The sequence below is a fragment of the Saccopteryx bilineata genome, chromosome 1 (genome assembly GCF_036850765.1).
Source record: "Saccopteryx bilineata isolate mSacBil1 chromosome 1, mSacBil1_pri_phased_curated, whole genome shotgun sequence".
In the NCBI taxonomy this organism is placed as follows: domain Eukaryota; kingdom Metazoa; phylum Chordata; class Mammalia; order Chiroptera; family Emballonuridae; genus Saccopteryx; species Saccopteryx bilineata.
The window spans coordinates 352,757,309-352,774,985 of record NC_089490.1 but is presented as its reverse complement, the minus strand read 5'-3'; the positions used below and the strand labels follow the sequence as shown (position 1 = coordinate 352,774,985).

The 17,677-nt window shown below is 53.4% G+C and overlaps 1 protein-coding gene across 1 annotated transcript in view; it reads left to right on the top strand.

Annotated features, from left to right (window-relative positions):
- Positions 1 to 16,916, top strand: part of DCHS1 (dachsous cadherin-related 1) — a 35,705-nt gene extending 18,789 nt beyond the window's left edge. The window contains exons 3-21 of the mRNA XM_066250839.1: positions 3,572 to 3,760; positions 3,855 to 4,086; positions 4,180 to 4,416; positions 4,751 to 5,776; positions 6,000 to 6,193; positions 6,403 to 6,499; positions 6,607 to 6,764; positions 6,959 to 7,823; positions 7,912 to 8,151; positions 8,262 to 8,387; positions 8,975 to 9,184; positions 10,580 to 11,452; positions 11,575 to 11,688; positions 11,868 to 12,079; positions 12,168 to 12,322; positions 12,497 to 12,627; positions 12,744 to 13,027; positions 13,371 to 13,509; positions 13,845 to 16,916. Coding sequence (XP_066106936.1) covers positions 3,572 to 3,760; positions 3,855 to 4,086; positions 4,180 to 4,416; positions 4,751 to 5,776; positions 6,000 to 6,193; positions 6,403 to 6,499; positions 6,607 to 6,764; positions 6,959 to 7,823; positions 7,912 to 8,151; positions 8,262 to 8,387; positions 8,975 to 9,184; positions 10,580 to 11,452; positions 11,575 to 11,688; positions 11,868 to 12,079; positions 12,168 to 12,322; positions 12,497 to 12,627; positions 12,744 to 13,027; positions 13,371 to 13,509; positions 13,845 to 16,456 — 8,094 coding nt within the window. The 3' untranslated portion in view covers positions 16,457 to 16,916. The remainder of the gene's footprint in view (positions 1 to 3,571; positions 3,761 to 3,854; positions 4,087 to 4,179; positions 4,417 to 4,750; positions 5,777 to 5,999; positions 6,194 to 6,402; positions 6,500 to 6,606; positions 6,765 to 6,958; positions 7,824 to 7,911; positions 8,152 to 8,261; positions 8,388 to 8,974; positions 9,185 to 10,579; positions 11,453 to 11,574; positions 11,689 to 11,867; positions 12,080 to 12,167; positions 12,323 to 12,496; positions 12,628 to 12,743; positions 13,028 to 13,370; positions 13,510 to 13,844) is intronic.
- The last annotated feature ends 761 nt before the right edge of the window (positions 16,917 to 17,677 follow it).

Below are 17,677 nucleotides of genomic sequence, written 5' to 3'. Positions count from 1 at the left end.
CTTTAGTGAACATTGAAACTTTCTGAGTAGAGAAGTAATATGATCATATTTGTTTTCTCAAAAAATGCTTTTGATGATCAGTGTAGAGCAGTGGCTTACAGCTCAAGGTGATTTGCCTTCTGGAGGTGACATTTGGCAATGTCCAGAGACATTTTAGATTGTCACAGCTGGTGGGGTGTTACTGGTATCTAGTGGGTAGAGGTCATGGGTCCTATAATGTACATGACCATACCGCAGGAAAGAATCCAAAATGTCAGTCATGCTGAGGTTGAGACATCGTGGTGTAGAGGAAGGATAGGAGGATCAGACAGCTATGAGAAGGAAATTATAATAGTCCAGGGGAACAACAACTCAGGTTTAGTTCAGAACAGTGATAATGATATAATGATGATGGAAAGAAAGAGACAAATAGGAGAGATAATGAGGATTAACTTAGTCCCTGGTTGATTGATATACTGGGAGAGGAAGAGGGAAGAACACATTTCTGGCTTGAGCAACTGCATGGATGGAAGAGTCATTACGGAGGGGTTTGGAATGATGATGATTTTAGTTTTGGACAGTTGGATTTAAGGTGCCTGTGGGATATCCAAGTGGAGATGTTGAGCAGGCATCTGTATGTACAAGGTTGGAGATCAGAAGAGTGATCTGGGTCAAAGTACAGACATTGGTCAAAGCCAGGAAAATGGCTCATGTGTTTACTGTCACAGGGGCTCAGAGAAAATGGAAGAGAAGGGCTTAAACAAGCATGTAGAGTAAGAAGAGGCCAAGGAAAGATTCCAGGGACCAAAGACGTGTAAGAACATGCAGAGTAAGTGGAGGCAAAGGAAGACCAAGAGGGGCGGTTGGGGTGGGGGGAGCAGTGGGAAAAGCAGGGTCAAGAAGTCAAAGTGGGAGAAACACCAAGGAAGGAGGTCAGGATGGGCTAATGCAGTAAGTTTTATGGTCTGTTAGACATTTTAGAGAATTCACAGATAAAGGTCTTTATTTGCTCCTTGAAAGAGTGCATTTGATGAGAGCTTGGGGTGGGGGGGGGTGGTACAAGAGGAGAGAGATGAGGTTACTTATGGGTTTGGGGAGAGGTTGCTGACATGGTTGTACTGTGCAGCCTGCTGAAATGGAGACTGTGCATTTGCAGTGGAACCTCTGAGCACAGGGGCTGCACAGGCTGAGCAATTTACTTCTGTCTTGGTCAGTTCCAGTCAATGGCCCCTGTGCCTTCTGGGGCCAGTTCCTGACAACTTCCCCTGACCACTATTTATTGCTTTCTTCCTGCAAAGAGTTAGAGGGCAAAGGTCTTTAACAGCTTCTGGAAATAGTGCCACAGCTGTGCTGCAGCCTGCAGGCTTTATGCAGGGGAAGTTTGTCTCCTGGGATATCCGGGCCCAGGGCCATAGTAAAGGGTTGGAGCAGGAGCTGTTTCCAGGGTCTAGTCATGGCAGGTCTTAGTGTCTCTCAGGAGGGTAAACAATGGCACAAATCACTTTTGTCAAGGGCCTGGGCAACCATCAGAAGTCCTTGGCCAGCCTTCTCCCTGAGCAACATTTTCTGGCTCAGAAAGGGGAACTCTCCAGCTTCTTTTTACAGCATATCATGACCCTGAGGCCCTTGTATCCACAAAGAGCACTTTGTCACAGGCTACGGCAGTCGGCACCAGCTAACCCACTATTGAGGCCCTAATATGCACCCACGGTATAAAACTCAGTTTGAAAGAAGTTTTTGTTGTAAGACAGGGCAATCAGAATGTCCATTTACTCAACGAACAAATATACATAGAGTTCCTAGGGTGTGCCTGGCCCTATCCTGGCTTAGGAGCTCCCAGAATGGTGTCTCCTGCTGATCTGGCTCTGAAATGTTCAGTAGCTCCTGACATTGGTATCCAATTATGTAACTCTTTCTGAATCAGTCTGGGAGATGTCCAAGAGTTAACCAGGAAAGCCATTTCCTACTTCTTAGTTTTGGTGAGCCCCCACAACTGAATGACCTCATTATTGGACCTGAAATACAGACCTGCAATTTTTCCACTTCCAATGAGGTTGGCATGAGAGGTGAAGGGACACTAAAAGTGCATGAGCCACATCCACAAATCCATAGAGCAGATCCTGATCACTCCAGGGATCAGATTCCAGTATCAGTCAGATCTCATTCTGTAATGACCAAACTCAGTAGGCCTACGACATCAGCCTCTATTATTCTATCAGAGAGCCAGGTCTCTGCTTGGAGTGATTATGAGACGTGGTGATGGTTATTAACTCCCTGTGATCCACCAGGATTTGTGGTCACAGCCCTTTAGCACTCTTCTTTATAAGACAATTGGTCTTCATTCTTTGCAGATTCTACATTTGTGAATTTTCTGACTCTCTAAAATTTACACATAACCCAAAACTCAATACTCATGGAACACTTGCAGTCATTCTTGGACATGCACAAAGCGATGAAAAATTCAAGTCACCCAATGCACACATTCCCAGCTGAGGTTGAACATGGCAAGGCTCTACCATCATGTTTCAGGTCTTAGACTGTAAGAAAGGGTCCTTGATGCACTCTATTCAGTGCCACGTTTTCTGCTGTTTTGCATGTTTGTGCTTTTTGTTGGTGATTTTGCTATTTAAGATGGTCACCCAAGTGTGGTGCTGAAGTGCTGTCCAGTGTTTTTAAGCACAAAAAGGCTGTGGTGTGTGCCTTATGGAGAAAATATGGGGGTGGGCAAAAGTAGATTTACAGTTGTTCATACAAAAAAGACATGCAGGTTAAATGAATAAACCCTGTATTTTGTATACTCACAACTATAAACCTGCTTTTCTCTATGTTTCTTTTCTTTTCTTTTTTTTTTTTTTTTTTTGTGCATGAGTAAAAGAGACAGACAGACAGGAAGGGGAGAGAAATGAGAAGCATCAACTCATAATTACATCACTTTAGTTGTTCATTGATTACTTCTCATACGTGCCTTGACTGGGCAGGTGCCACCTGAGCCAGTGACCCCTTGCTCTAGCCAGCAACCTGGGGCTCAAGCCAAGTGACCTTTGGGCTCAAACCAACGACCATGGGATCATGTCAATGATCTCACACTCAAGCCAGCAAACCCAAGCTCAAGCTGGTGAGCCTGCACTCAAGCCGGATGAGATGGCACTCAAGCTGGCGACCTCAGGGTTTCAAACTTTCCAGGTCGACGCTCTATCCACTGCGCCACCACCAGTCAGACCTATAAACCTACTTTTGACCACTTGTGTATGTGTGTTTAGATAAGCTTTGTTCAGATAAGAGTTATAATGCCATTGGCCATAAGTTCAATGTTAATGAATTAATAATACATGTTAAATTAGGTATCTTTAAACAGAAGCACACATAAAACAAAGTTATGTATTGACCAGTTGACAAAAGTGTGATGGAAAGCTCACGGGAACTTAACACAGGTAATGAAGTCTGGGTTATGATAGGCTGTGGTATATGTGTGACCACTATGCAGAGACTGTGAGCCCCAGCTGGCCCAGGACCTGCTCCTTCTAAGAGCCATGTAGCTCTAGCTTTTCTGGCCAAAAAAGATGGGACATTATTCACCCCAGCCTCTCCACAGGTGACTGCCACAGACGCAGACAGTGGCCCATTTGGCCTCCTCTCCTATTCTTTGGGTGCTGGACTTGGGGCTTCGGGGTCTCCCCCTTTCCGCATTGATGCCCACAGTGGTGATGTGTGCACGACCCACACCCTGGACCGCGACCAGGGGCCCTCAAGCTTTGACTTCACAGTGACGGCTGTGGATGGGGTGAGTGGGCAGACCATGGCAGGTTGGGACAATGGGGCAGGGCGCGCATCAGAGCCAGACAAAGCCATCTGACTATGGCTACATATCTCACCAGGGTGGCCTCAAGTCCATGGTATATGTAAAAGTTTTTGTGTCAGACGAGAATGACAACCCACCTCAGTTCTATCCACGGGAGTATGCTGCCAGTCTGAGCACCCAGAGTCCACCAGGCACAGCTGTGCTGAGGGTGCGTGCCCATGACCCTGACCAGGGACCCCACGGGCAACTCTCCTACCACATCATGGCTGGCAATAACCCCCCACTCTTTGCCTTGGATGAGCACTCAGGTGAGAATCCTGCCATACCTACCCACTCCCACCTGCCTAAGTGAAGTACTGCCCCTTTTCCAACTCTTTTATCTGCTCTATTCCCCTTCCCAGGGCTGTTGACAGTAGCCTGGCCTTTGGCTAGAAAGGCCAACTCTGTGGTGCAGCTGGAGATTGGGGCTCAGGATGGAGGTGGCCTACAGGCAGAGCCCAGTGCCCGAGTCAACATCAGTATTGTGCCTGGAACCCCCAAACCACCCATATTTGAACAACTACAGTATGTCTTTTCTGTGCGAGAGGACGTGGCACCAGGCACCAGTGTGGGCATAATCCAGGCACACAACCCACAAGGTATCAATCATTTTACCCACTTGGTGCCATACCCAAACACCCTAATAGAACCCCCAAACTCCACCTCAGGGTACCCCAAATAGCCCCAATACAAAACACCCTGGTTCAGTTCCCAACACCACCTTTGCTATGTGCAGGTGCTTTGCTTCATCCCCAGGCATATGAGTATCTCCCTCCTGTGCCACCCTGCTTTCTGCCAACATCGACCCCTTCCCCTAATCCTCTGAAATGCACAAGCTTGAGTCTTATGTAGCCGCTCTTGGGATCAGAGTTTGGCCCCAACTCAATAGATGCATCTCCATCTCTTTCCTGACCCCTCTCTCCTCCTCCCTAGGTCACCTGGGGCCTGTAACCCTCACCCTATCAGGTGGGGATCCTCGAGGACTCTTCTCCCTAGATGGGGCCTCAGGGCTATTACAAACGCTTCACCCCCTGGACCGGGAGCTGCTGGGGCCAGTGCTGGAGCTTGAGGTTCGGGCAGGCAGTGGAGTGCCCCCGGCTTTTGCTGTAGCTCGGGTGCGGGTACTGCTGGATGATGTGAATGACAACTCCCCTGCCTTCCCTGCACCTGAAGACACAGTGATGCTGCCACCAAACACTGCCCCAGGGACCCTCATCTATACACTGCGTGCTCTGGACCCCGACTCAGGCATTAACAGTCAAGTCACCTTTACCCTTCTTGCTGGAGGTGGTGGGGTCTTCACCGTGGACCCCACCACAGGCCACATACGACTTATGGGACCCCTGGGGCCTCTAGGGGAGACAGCCCATGAGCTGGAGCTGGAGGCCCGGGATGGGGGTTCCCCACCCCGCACCAGCCACTTTCGACTGAGGGTGGTGGTACAGGACTTGGGGACTCGTGGGTTGGTTCCCCACTTTGACAGTCCTATCTACCGTGTGGACCTGCCCTCAGGCACCATCCCTGGAACTCAGGTCCTGCAAGTGCAGGCTCGAGCACCTGATGGGGGCTCTGTCACCTATCACCTTGAAGGAGATGGGCCAAGTAGCCCTTTTGGTCTGGAGCCACACAGTGGGTGGCTATGGGTGCGGGCAGCACTGGACCGTGAGGCACAGGAATTGTACACACTTAAGGTAATGGCAGTGTCTGGATCCAAAGCTGAGTTGGGACAGCAGACAGGAACAGCCACTATAAGGGTCAGCATCCTCAACCAGAATGACCACAGTCCCCACTTGTCTGAGGAACCCACCTTCCTGGCTGTGGCAGAGAACCAGCCCCCAGGGACCAGTGTGGGCCGGGTTTTTGCCACTGATCGAGACTCGGGGCCCAATGGACGTCTGACCTACAGCCTGCAACAGGTGTCAGAAGACAGCAAGGCTTTCCGAATACACCCCCAGGCTGGTGAGTACTGGCACCCAAATTTGAGACCCCATAAGTCTCATCCTCAGATTGGTGAACACCCAAACAGGATCTCTGGAGCCTGGTCACAAAAGACCAGGACTGAGCCTGGAGTTTCACCCAGGGATTCCCTCCCACACTCCCCAAATCCCAGCTCCTCAGTCACAGGCCTCCAGCTCTGCATTCCTAGCTATTCCATACATGGTCCCCTCTCCTGTACTCCCAGGAGAAGTGACCACACTCCAAACCCTGGACCGCGAGCGGCAGAGCAGCTACCAGCTCCTGGTGCAGGTGCAGGATGGTGGGAACCCACCCCGGAGTACCACAGGCACCGTGCACATTGCAGTGCTGGACCTCAACGACAACAGCCCCACCTTCCTGCAGGCTTCAGGGGCTGCTGGCGGGGGCCTCCCTATCCAGGTATGTGAAGCAGAGGACTCTGCCCAAAAGAAGTGAGAGAATGGGTGTATCCCCATACAGCTCTAGGTGTAGGTAAAGGAGACTGCTTTTTGGAACAGGTGCGAGAGCAAAAAAGGGGCTCTGCCTCCACACAAGTGAGGGGAACTCCATCCAGAGTTGTCTTAAGAACAGGAAAGAGACAACTGTAGGTGAGTTGTGTGTCCCCACAGGTACCAGATCGCGCGCCTCCAGGAACACTGGTGACGACTCTACAGGCCAAGGATCCGGATGAGGGGGAGAATGGGACCATCCTGTACACACTGACTGGTATGAGGGTGGAGAGAAGGGAGTTGATGGGTGTTGCACAGCCTCATGACCTGCCTGTTGCACAGCTCTGGGACCTAGGTCCTCTCCTTTCTACTCCCTGCCCCCAGGTCCTGGCTCAGAGCTTTTTTCTCTGCACCCTCACTCAGGGGAGCTGCTCACTGCAGCACCCCTAATCCGAGCAGAACGGCCCCACTATGTCCTGACGCTGAGTGCTCACGACCAAGGCAACCCTCCTCGGAGCTCCAGTCTCCAACTGCTGGTGCAGGTATGGCTGTCTCTCCTCCAGTATGTCCACTTGACCACGGCTGTGGGTGTACCTACAATAGCTCCATCTTCATTGGGTCCTTTCCCTTCTCCTCGGGCTATTCTGAGCACCGTTCCTGCTACCCATCCGTCCAACCCAGATCTCCTTTACATGGGTCCCCCCTGATTTCTTACTCCTGCCTCGGTCCACAACAGGTGCTTCCCTCAGCTCACTCGGCTGAGCCTCCGCCAGATTATTCAGAGCCAGATCCCTTGGCGCCCGTGCCTGTGGTGCTGACGGTAACAGCAGCTGAAGGACTGCAACCCGGTTCTCTATTGGGCTCGGTGGCACCGCCAGAGCCGGCGGGGGTGGGAGCATTCACCTACACGCTGGTGGGCGGCGCGGACCCAGACGGCACCTTCGCGCTGGACGCTGCCTCGGGGAGCCTGTACCTGGCTCGGCCACTGGACTTTGAGGCGGGCCCAACGTGGCGCGCGCTCACGGTGCGCGCCGAGGGACCGGGCGGCGCGGGCGCGCGACTGCTGCGCGTACAAGTGCGCGTGCAAGACGAGAACGAGCACGCGCCGGCCTTCGCCCGAGATCCGCTGGCGCTGGCACTGCCGGAGAACCCAGAGCCCGGCGCGGCTTTGTACACTTTCCGAGCGTCTGACGCAGATGGTCCGGGCCCCAACAGCGACGTGCGCTACCGCCTGCTGCGCCAGGAGCCGCCCGCGCCTGCTCTGCGCCTGGACGCGCGCACCGGAGCGCTGAGCGCTCCGCGGGGTCTGGACCGCGAGACTACGCCCGCGATGCTGCTGCTTGTGGAAGCGACTGACCGGCCCGCGAATGCCAGCCGTCGCCGCACGGCGCGCGTCTCCGCGCGCGTCTTTGTCACGGATGAGAATGACAATGCTCCCGTCTTCGCCTCGCCCTCACGTGTGCGCCTCCCCGAAGATCAGCCACCTGGCCCCGTAGCGCTGCACGTGGTAGCCCGGGACCCGGACCTGGGCGAGGCCGCACGCGTGACCTACCGCCTGGCCGCAGGCGGGGATGGCTACTTCCGGCTACACTCCAGCACTGGTGAGTTGGGTCTGGCTAGTCAGGATCAGGTGGGTGTGATATGGAGAGAGTTTGGAGGTTTTTTCAACCTGCCCTACTGCTCCTGTAGGAGCGCTGTCCGTGGTGCGGCCCCTGGACCGCGAACAGCGAGCTGAGCACGTTCTGACCGTGGTGGCCTCTGACCACGGCTCCCCGCCGCGCTCAACCACGCAGCTACTGACTGTCACTGTCGCTGATGTCAACGACGAGGCACCCACTTTCCAGCAGCAGGAGTACAGCGTCCTCTTGCGGGAGAACAGCCCCCCTGGCACATCTCTGCTAACTCTGCAAGCAACTGACCCTGACCTGGGTAAGACCTTGGGAGAGGCAAGGGTGAGTTGAGAAAGAGAGATGGACTGGGGCTAAAAAGGGGGCGGGAGGAATTGCCCTCTGATCATCCTCCATGCTGCCCCTCCACAGGGGCGAATGGTCAAGTGACATATGGAGGCATCTCTGGCGAAAGCTTCTCCCTGGATCCAGACACTGGAGTTCTCACAGCTCTTCGGGCTTTGGATCGAGAAGAGCAGGAGGAGATTAACCTGACAGGTACACATTGATCAGACCCCAAGAACCTGAGAGCTGTTGTAAGCACCAGAGTTACATAGGCAGCACCACCTATGTGGTTACCTTTTAGAAGCTTCCACTCATTACAACCCAGCTTCTGTTATATTTTTGGATCCTTTTGGGGAATCAACAGTTTGTCAGAGTGCAAGGTCAACTGACCTCTAAACTGTCATCGGGGTGATCACACAAACTCTCGAATGCGTAATGTCATGCTATGGCCTCTAGTATTCCCTCAGATTATACTGCAGACATTTAACAGAGGAGCATATTGTTATTGAGCGCAAAAAAAAAAAAGTAACAAGATGGGACTTGAGCCCAGATCTTTTGATACCTCATTTAGTGCTTTTTCCATCATACCACCACTAATCCAAGATATATCTTGCATGCACCAAGCATGGGAGGTGGGAAGAAAATAACATCTCTAACAACTGTGTATTTATGTGTGCATGTCCTGTGTGCTTGTGGGGTGTGGACAAAAGGACATTTTCTGTTATGTGTGTGTACCTGGTAAACACGTATGAACACAACATGGGAGCAGGCAAGAGCTCATTAATTTTGCTTCCTCATAGTGTATGCCCGGGACAGGGGATCACCTCCTCTGTTGACCCATGTCACAGTGCGAGTGACTGTAGAGGATGAGAATGACCATGCCCCAACCTTTGGGAGTGCCCATCTCTCCCTGGAAGTGCCCGAGGGCCAGGACCCTCAGATCCTTACCACGCTGCGGGCCTCTGATCCAGATGTGGGAGCCAACGGGAAGTTGCAGTACCGCATCCTCGGTGAGAACCTTCCCAGCACCTGTGTGCTGAGTTCTACTCCTTGTTGGCCTGTGTCAAACTTGGGTAATGTATCAGGGTCTCCTTTTCTTTTTCTTTATGTATTCCTTTGTCTTTCATGCAGATATCTGTGTCTCTGGGCTTCTCTGGCTCTTTATGCCCCTCTAGTCTCTGGGGTTTTTTTGGGGGTTTTTGTTTATTTGTTTGTTTTTTACAGAGACGGAGAGAGAGTCAGAGAGAGGGATAGACAGGGACAGACAGACAGGAACGGAGAGATGAGAAGCATCAATCATTAGTTTTTCGTTGTGCATTGTAACACCTTAATTGTTCATTGATTGCTTTCTCATACGTGCATTGACCGCGGGCCTTCAGCAGACTGAGTAACCCCTTCCTCGAGCCAGCGACCTTGGGCTCAAGCTGGTGAGCTTTTGCTCAAACCAGATGAGCCCTCGCTCAAGCTGGAGACCTCGGGGTCTCGAACCTGGGTCCTTCCGCATCCCAGTCCGACGCTCTATCCACTGCACCACCACCTGGTCAGGCTAGTCTCTGTTTTTAACTTTCTTTTTCTTTCTTGTCTCTCCCAGTTGAGTAATTCTCAAACTTTTTGGTCTCAGGAACCCTTAACGCTTTTAATTTTTGAGATCCCTGAAGAGCTATTGTTTATATGATATAATAGTATGATAACATCATAATAAATATATAATCTAAATTTATAAATATATCAATATTTATTATATTAGATATTAAAGCCAAGGACATTATAAAATATTGCAATGCAAACCAGTGAAGTCTACTGTGTTCTGGTTTTAAATAACAATTTGTTGGACTGTAATGAGGTTGCAAAGTTTTAGCTGAACTGTAACTGAAATTAAGCCAGCAAAAACTGAATGAATAAACATAGTTATATTCCAAACTTTCTACCTGGAATATTCTAAAAACACAAGACTATAAATCAAACATTCTATTCACCATCCAAGTGGTGATGTCATCACATGTCTTGTACTGTCTGAACTCCACTGTACATTTGTGAGTTAATGAGAATGAAAAAGGTATGTAGTGTCTTAGTATTGTTATGAAAATATGATAGTTTTGATTTTATGTGCTCCCTTGAAAGGATCTCAGGAGACTCCCAGGGGTCCCCAAACCACACTCTAAGATTAGCTGTTTTATAGTATCTTACTTTACCTTCTGCATTTCTCTTTGTTTTTCTGCCTTTCTCCCAACTATTTTTTGCCTCTCTTTTTTCCTTTCTCTTTCTCTTTGTCTTTATCTTTCTCTCCACCTCTCCTTTCTCTCCCTTCCATTCCCTCTATCTTATTCTTTGCGGGTGCTTGTAAGTGATCTGCACTCCCTTCGGCTGATACATGTATGTTTATGTGTGCATGTCCTTCTCTGCAGATGGGGACCCATCGGGAGCCTTTGTCCTGGATCTAGCCTCTGGGAAGTTTGGCACCATGAGACCACTAGACCGAGAGGTGGAACCAGCATTCCAGCTGCGGATAGAGGCCCAGGACGGAGGCCAGCCAGCTCTCAGTGCCACTCTGCTTTTGACAGTGACAGTGCTGGATGCCAATGACCATGCCCCAACTTTCCCTGTGCCGGCCTATTCTGTGGAGGTGCCTGAGGATGCTCCTGCAGGGACTCTTCTATTGCAGCTACAGGCTCATGACCCTGATGCTGGGGCCAATGGCCATGTGACCTACTACCTGGGTGCAGGTGCAGCAGGAGCCTTCCTGCTGGAGCCAAGTTCTGGGGAATTGCGCACAGCCACAGCCCTAGATAGAGAGCAGTGTCCCAGCTATGCCTTTTCTGCAAGCGCGGTGGATGGTGCAGCTGCTGGGCCCCTGAGCACCACAGTGCCTATTACCATCACAGTGCATGATGTCAATGACCATGCACCCACCTTCCCCACCAGTCCCCTGAGGCTGCGCCTGCCCCGTCCCAGCCCCAGCACCCCAACCCTGGCTCTGGCCACTCTGCGAGCCGAAGACCGTGATGCTGGTGCCAATGCCTCCATTCTCTATCGGCTGGCAGGCACAGCACCTCCTGGCACCACTGTGGACTCTTACACTGGTGAAATCCGTGTGGCCCGCCCACTTGTAGCCCTGGGCCCCCGGGATCGTGTCCTCTTCATCGTGGCCACTGACCTTGGCCGTCCTGCTCGCTCTGCCACAGGTGTGGTCATTGTTGGGCTACAGGGGGAGTCTGAACGTGGACCCCGCTTTCCCCGTGCTAGTAGTGAAACTGTGCTTCGTGAGAATGCACCCCCAGGTGGGTCTCCAACTATGTCTCCTAGCCTTATTCTCTGCATGGGCTGGGCTTACTTATTAAAAATGACCCCAAACTCCCTCAGTCTCGAGCTCATAGTCCAACCAATGCCATTCTCTCTGCAGGGACTATCATTGCCTCCCCCAAGGCTGTCCACACAGGGGGCTCAAATGGACTGATCACCTACAGCATTCTCAGTGGGAATGAGAAAGGGACATTCTTCATCCAGCCTAGCACAGGTAAGGGTCTGGAGCAAGGGACTCTGTGAAGGGAGAGGCTTCTGAAGAAGTTCCCCTTTGGGCCCAAAGAGGCTCTGATGGAAAGGGGTTAGAGGGGCTGCCCTTGAGAAAGAGGCTTCAGAGAGGGAGGCTCCAAGGGAAGCAAGGGGCTGTCAGTGATGCATTCTGCCTCCTCCCAGGAGCTATCACAGTTCGCTCAGCAGAGGGGCTGGACTTTGAGGCAAATCCACGGCTACGACTGGTGCTGCAGGCGGAAAGTGGAGGAGCCTTTGCCTTCTCTGTGCTGACCCTGACCCTGCAAGACACCAATGACAACGCTCCCCGCTTCCTGCAGCCCCACTACGTGGCCTTCCTGCCTGAGTCTAGGCCCTTGGATGGGCCCCTGCTGCAGGTATGGGACATGATGGGAAAATGGAGGGCAGGGCTGGTCAGACTAGTCTGTGCCCAGGTCAGTGCCAGCAGCCTCCTCCTCCCACCAGGTGGAAGCAGATGACCTGGATCAAGGCCCCAGTGGACAGATCTTCTACAGTCTGGCTGCATCCCAGCCAGCACGGGGATTGTTCCACGTAGACCCAGCCACAGGCACTATCACTACCACAGCCATCCTGGACCGTGAGATCTGGGCAGAAACACGGTGAGCCCTGGCTCTATAGATCCCGGGACACCATCCTGAGTCCATACAGTTTCAGGCCCTGCCTTGAATCCCCCTCAATCCTTAGGCCACATCCTGAGTCTTCCTAGCCCTGCCCAGTGTTGGACCTCATCCCGAGACCCCTCCCCCAATTGTGCTTCCCCTGATTGTGTCCAGGCTGGTACTGATGGCCACAGACAGAGGAAGCCCAGCCCTGGTGGGCTCAGCTACCCTGACAGTGATGGTCATCGACACCAATGACAATCGCCCTACCATCCCCCAACCTTGGGAGCTCAGAGTATCCGAAGGTGAGGGCTGGATAAAAGAAGAGGTACAGAAGGTGGTAGGGTGGCACTGCTTCCCCACTCTGGGGCTCTGGAGGTGTCTTGAACCATGCCAAACACAATTGTTCCATGTATTTCAGATGCACTGTTGGGCTCAGAGATTGCACAGGTCACAGGGAATGATGTGGACTCCGGACCGGTGCTGTGGTATGTGCTGAGCTCATCTGAACCCCAGGATCCTTTCAGTGTAGGCCGCTATGGAGGTCGCGTCTCCCTCACAGGCCCCTTGGACTTCGAGCAGCGTGACCACTACCACCTGCAACTGCTGGCACATGATGGGCCTCATGAGGGCCGTGCCAACCTCACGGTGCTTGTGGAGGACGTCAACGACAATGCACCTGTCTTCTCACAGAACCTTTACCAGGTACCAATGCTCCCAGTTGTCCCCACACCTGGACCCAGTGTTCATATTTGAGAGAATTGAGGAAGGTAGAAATGTCTGAGATCAGCTGGACCTTAGAACTGTTGTGGGTATGGAGCTCTGGGTGGGAGGTCCCATTTCAGACTAGCCTTGTGAGTCCTGAGAACTGTATCCATGTTCTTTGTCCCATGTCCAAAAATGGGGAAAAGTGAGCAATTCAGATACTAAGGAGTATGGGCTTGAAGCTGGAATGGATGCCAGTAGGGCTCATGGGACCCACCTCCCGAACACAGGCTGGATGGGCAGCAGGGCAGCATGGCCATGAACATTTGTCCTCACACTTCAGGTGACGATGCTTGAGCACACGCCCCCAGGCAGTGCCATTCTCTCCGTCTCTGCCACTGACCGGGACTCAGGTGCCAATGGTCACATATCCTACCACCTGGCTTCCCCTGCTGAGGGCTTCAGTGTTGACCCCAACAACGGTGCGTTCTTCCCCGAACCTGACCCTTTATCTTTGACTGTTTAGGCCACAATCTGACCTCATTCCTAGAATTTTTTGCCCAAACTCTTAACTCCAGAATCTCTAACCCAAGAGGACATTTTTCCTCCTTTGTTTCTATTTTAAGCCCTTTTCTGGCTGCATGTCTAGAAGCTATTCCCTGAATCCTGGAGGCCATCCCATAATCTCCCAGCACACAGGCTATTCATTCCCTGGAGTCTGACTTCTGAGTCTGTTTCCTAGATCCTGAAGGCTTACTTCTTCTGCTCACCCACAGCCTCTGGTGAATGCGTGTTTCTCTTCACTCCCTTATCTCAGGGACCTTGTTCACAACAGTGGGAACAATGGCCTTGGGCCATGAGGATCTAGGAGTTGTGGACGTGGTGCTGGAAGCACGAGATCATGGGATGCCGGGCCGGGCAGCCCGAGCCACAGTGCATGTGCAGCTGCAGGACCAGAACGACCATGCCCCGAGCTTCACACTGCCACACTACCGTGTGGCTGTGACTGAGGACCTGCCCCCTGGCTCCACCCTGCTCACCCTGGAGGCCACAGATGCCGATGGAAGCCGTACCCATGCCACTGTGGACTACAGCATTGTCAGTGGCAACCGGGGCCGAGTCTTCCAGCTAGAACCCCGGCTTGCTGAAGCTGGGGAGAGTGGTGGACTTGGCCCCCAGGCACTGGGATGCTTGGTGTTGCTTGAGCCTCTAGACTTTGAAAGCTTAACCCAGTACAATCTAACTGTGGCTGCAGCAGATCGGGGACAGCCACCTCGCAGCTCAGCCGTGCCAGTCACTGTCACTGTGCTGGATGTCAACGACAACCCACCTGTCTTTACTCGATCATCCTACCGCGTGGCCATATCTGAAGACACGCCGGTTGGAGCCGAGCTGCTACATGTGGAGGCCTCTGACGCTGACCCAGGCCCTCATGGCCTTGTGCGTTTCACCCTCAGCTCAGGTGACCCTTCCGGGTTCTTTGAGCTGGATGAGAGCTCGGGTGCCTTGCGACTGGCCCGCCCCTTGGACTGTGAGACCCAGGCTCAACATCAGCTTGTAGTGCAGGCTGCAGACCCTGCGGGGGCACACTTTGCACTGGCACCAGTGACCATTGAGGTCCAGGATGTGAATGACCATAGTCCAGCCTTCCCACTGAGCTTGCTCAGCACTAGCCTGGCAGAGAACCAGCCTCCAGGCACTCTTGTGACCACTCTGCATGCGATTGATCAGGATGCTGGTGCTTTTGGGAGGCTCCGCTACAGCCTGTTGGAGGCCGGGCCAGGGCCTGAGGGACATGAGGCATTTGCACTGAACGGCTCGACAGGGGAGCTGAGGGCACGAGTGGCCTTTGACTATGAGCACACAGGAAGCTTCCAGCTGCTGGTGGGTGCTGCTGATGCTGGGAATCTCTCAGCTTCGGTCACTGTGTCAGTGCTGGTGACTGGCGAGGATGAGTATGACCCAGTATTCCTAGCTCCAGCTTTCCACTTCCAAGTGCCAGAAGGTGCCCGGCGTGGCCACAGCCTGGGTCATGTGCAGGCCACAGATGAGGATGGAGGTGCTGATGGTCTGGTGCTTTATTCACTTGCCACCTCTTCTCCCTACTTTGGTATCAACCAGACTACAGGTGCCTTGTATCTGCGGGTGGACAGCCGGGCACCAGGCAGTGGAACAGGCCCCTCTGGGGGTGGGGTCCGGACCCGGCGCGAAGCGCCACGGGAGCTGAGGTTGGAAGTGGTGGCACGGGGACCTCTGCCTGGTTCAAGGAGTGCCACAGTGCCTGTGACCGTGGATATCACCCACACTGCACTGGGCCTGGCACCTGACCTCAACCTGCTCTTGGTGGGGGCTGTGGCGGCCTCCCTGGGAGTGGTGGTGGTACTTGCACTGGTGGCCCTGGTCCTCGGGCTGGTGCGGGCCCGTAGTCGCAAGGCAGAAGCAGCGCCTGGCCCAATGTCGCAAGCAGCACCCCTGGCCAGTGGCTCCCTGCAGAAGCTGGACAGAGAGCCCCCCAGCCCACCACCATCAGAGCACCTGTATCACCAGACTCTCCCCAGCTATGGTGGGCCAGGAGCTGGGGGCCCCTACCCCCGGGGTGGCTCCCTGGACCCTTCCCATTCAAGTGGCCGAGGCTCAGCAGAAGCTGCAGAGGATGACGAGATCCGCATGATCAACGAGTTCCCCCGTGTGGCCAGTGTGGCCTCCTCCCTGGCTGCCCGGGGCCCTGACTCAGGCATCCAGCAGGACGCAGACGGACTGAGTGACACATCCTGTGAGCCACCTGCCCCTGACACCTGGTATAAGGGTCGAAAGGCAGGGCTGCTGCTGCCAGGTGCAGGAGCCACTCTGTACCGAGAAGAGGGGCCCCCAGCCCCTGCCACGGCCTTCTTGGGGGGCTGTGGCCTGAGCCCTGCACCCACTGGGGACTATGGCTTCCCAGCAGATGGCAAGCCGTGCGTGGCAGGTGCACTGACAGCCATTGTAGCTGGCGAGGAAGAGCTCCGTGGCAGCTATAATTGGGACTACCTGCTGAGCTGGTGCCCTCAGTTCCAGCCACTGGCCAGTGTGTTCACAGAGATCGCCCGGCTCAAGGATGAAGCACGGCCCTGTCCCCCAGCTCCCCGTATTGACCCGCCACCCCTCATCACTGCCGTGGCCCACCCAGGAGCCAAGTCCGTGCCCCCCAAGCCAGCCAGCACAGCTGCAACCCGGGCCATCTTCCCACCAGCCTCTCACCGCTCTCCCATCAGCCACGAAGGCTCTCTGTCCTCAGCTGCCATGTCCCCCAGCTTCTCACCTTCACTCTCTCCTCTGGCTGCTCGCTCACCTGTTGTCTCGCCTTTTGGGGTGGCCCAGGGCCCCTCAGCTTCAGCACTCAGCACAGAGTCTGGCCTGGAGCCACCCGATGACACTGAGCTGCACATCTAGTTGTGGCCCAGCTGGGCCCTGACTTGGGACGCGTTCAGTGTCCCCAATGCAGGCCCCATCTGAGCCTGCCCTGGGCAGCCTTGGACCATGATTGGCCACAGGGGAGACCAGCTTCCCAACCTAAACTCCTCCAGTGGGGGCAGGTTGCACATTTCACCCTGGTCCCATCAGAGCACCAGCACAACAGAGGCCCTGTGGGCAGTGACCTGTGGCCAGATCCAAAGTGAGGAGAAATATGAAGGCGGCAGCAGCCCTGGGTTCTCCTCAGTGAGGGCTTCTGCCCTGCGCCAGCACCCTGAGATGGAGCTGAGACTTTATTTATTGGGGGTAGGGGGTTGAGCAAGGTCCTCCAACCTCTTTGGGCCCAGCTCCTTTGGGTTCCATTGTCACCCTTGCCCCTGCCCAGAACCAAGTGCCAATTCTCACTCTGGAGCCTTAATAAACTGCAGTTTGTATCAAGCGTCCGGCTCAATTCTGTGCGGGCCATAGGGGTGGGGGCTTGACTGGAAGGTACCTAGCACATTGTGGACGTCTCCAGAGGCACAGAGGTGTGATGAGCACAGGGGCATATAAGGTGGAACTGGCACTGGGAGCCATCTCTCTGTAGCTAACCTTTCCCTCTAACACAGGCAAGAGGCCAGGAAGAAGGCAGACAGTGACAGAGAGATTGGATGAGGAGAGAGCTTAGAAATGCCCAGATCTAAGCCTTAGAGTCTTCAAGGAAATGGGGGTGGATACAGGAGCAGCCAGTATATACTCACATGTAATACTGATAGGGGAACTCAAGAGTTAGAAATTTAGCTTTAGTAATATAATAGTAGCTTTTAGTTATAATCAATAGGCTTAATGGTTAATGCAAATTAAAAGCTTGTTCTAGGAGCTGGACACATGAATAGGAACTATGTGACTTGATAAGGCTGCAGGCAACCCACCTTTGTGCCCCATGTCTAAGAGATCTACAAGCAAGATGGTATCTAAGTCCAGGTGCTTCAAGGACAGAACGCCCCCTGACAAGGACACAGATAAAGAAGTACTGGTCAGCAGATGAAACACTAGAAGAACCCCTGGACTGCAACTTTTATCTAATTAACTTCTTAAATTCCAAATCCTTTACCTACTCCTTTCTTCCCCTTAAAAAAAAAAAAAAAAAGGTTGGCTGAGACGAGATGTTAAGATGGTTTGGGGGTACAGAACCCCCACCTTCTCAGATCGCCACCCATC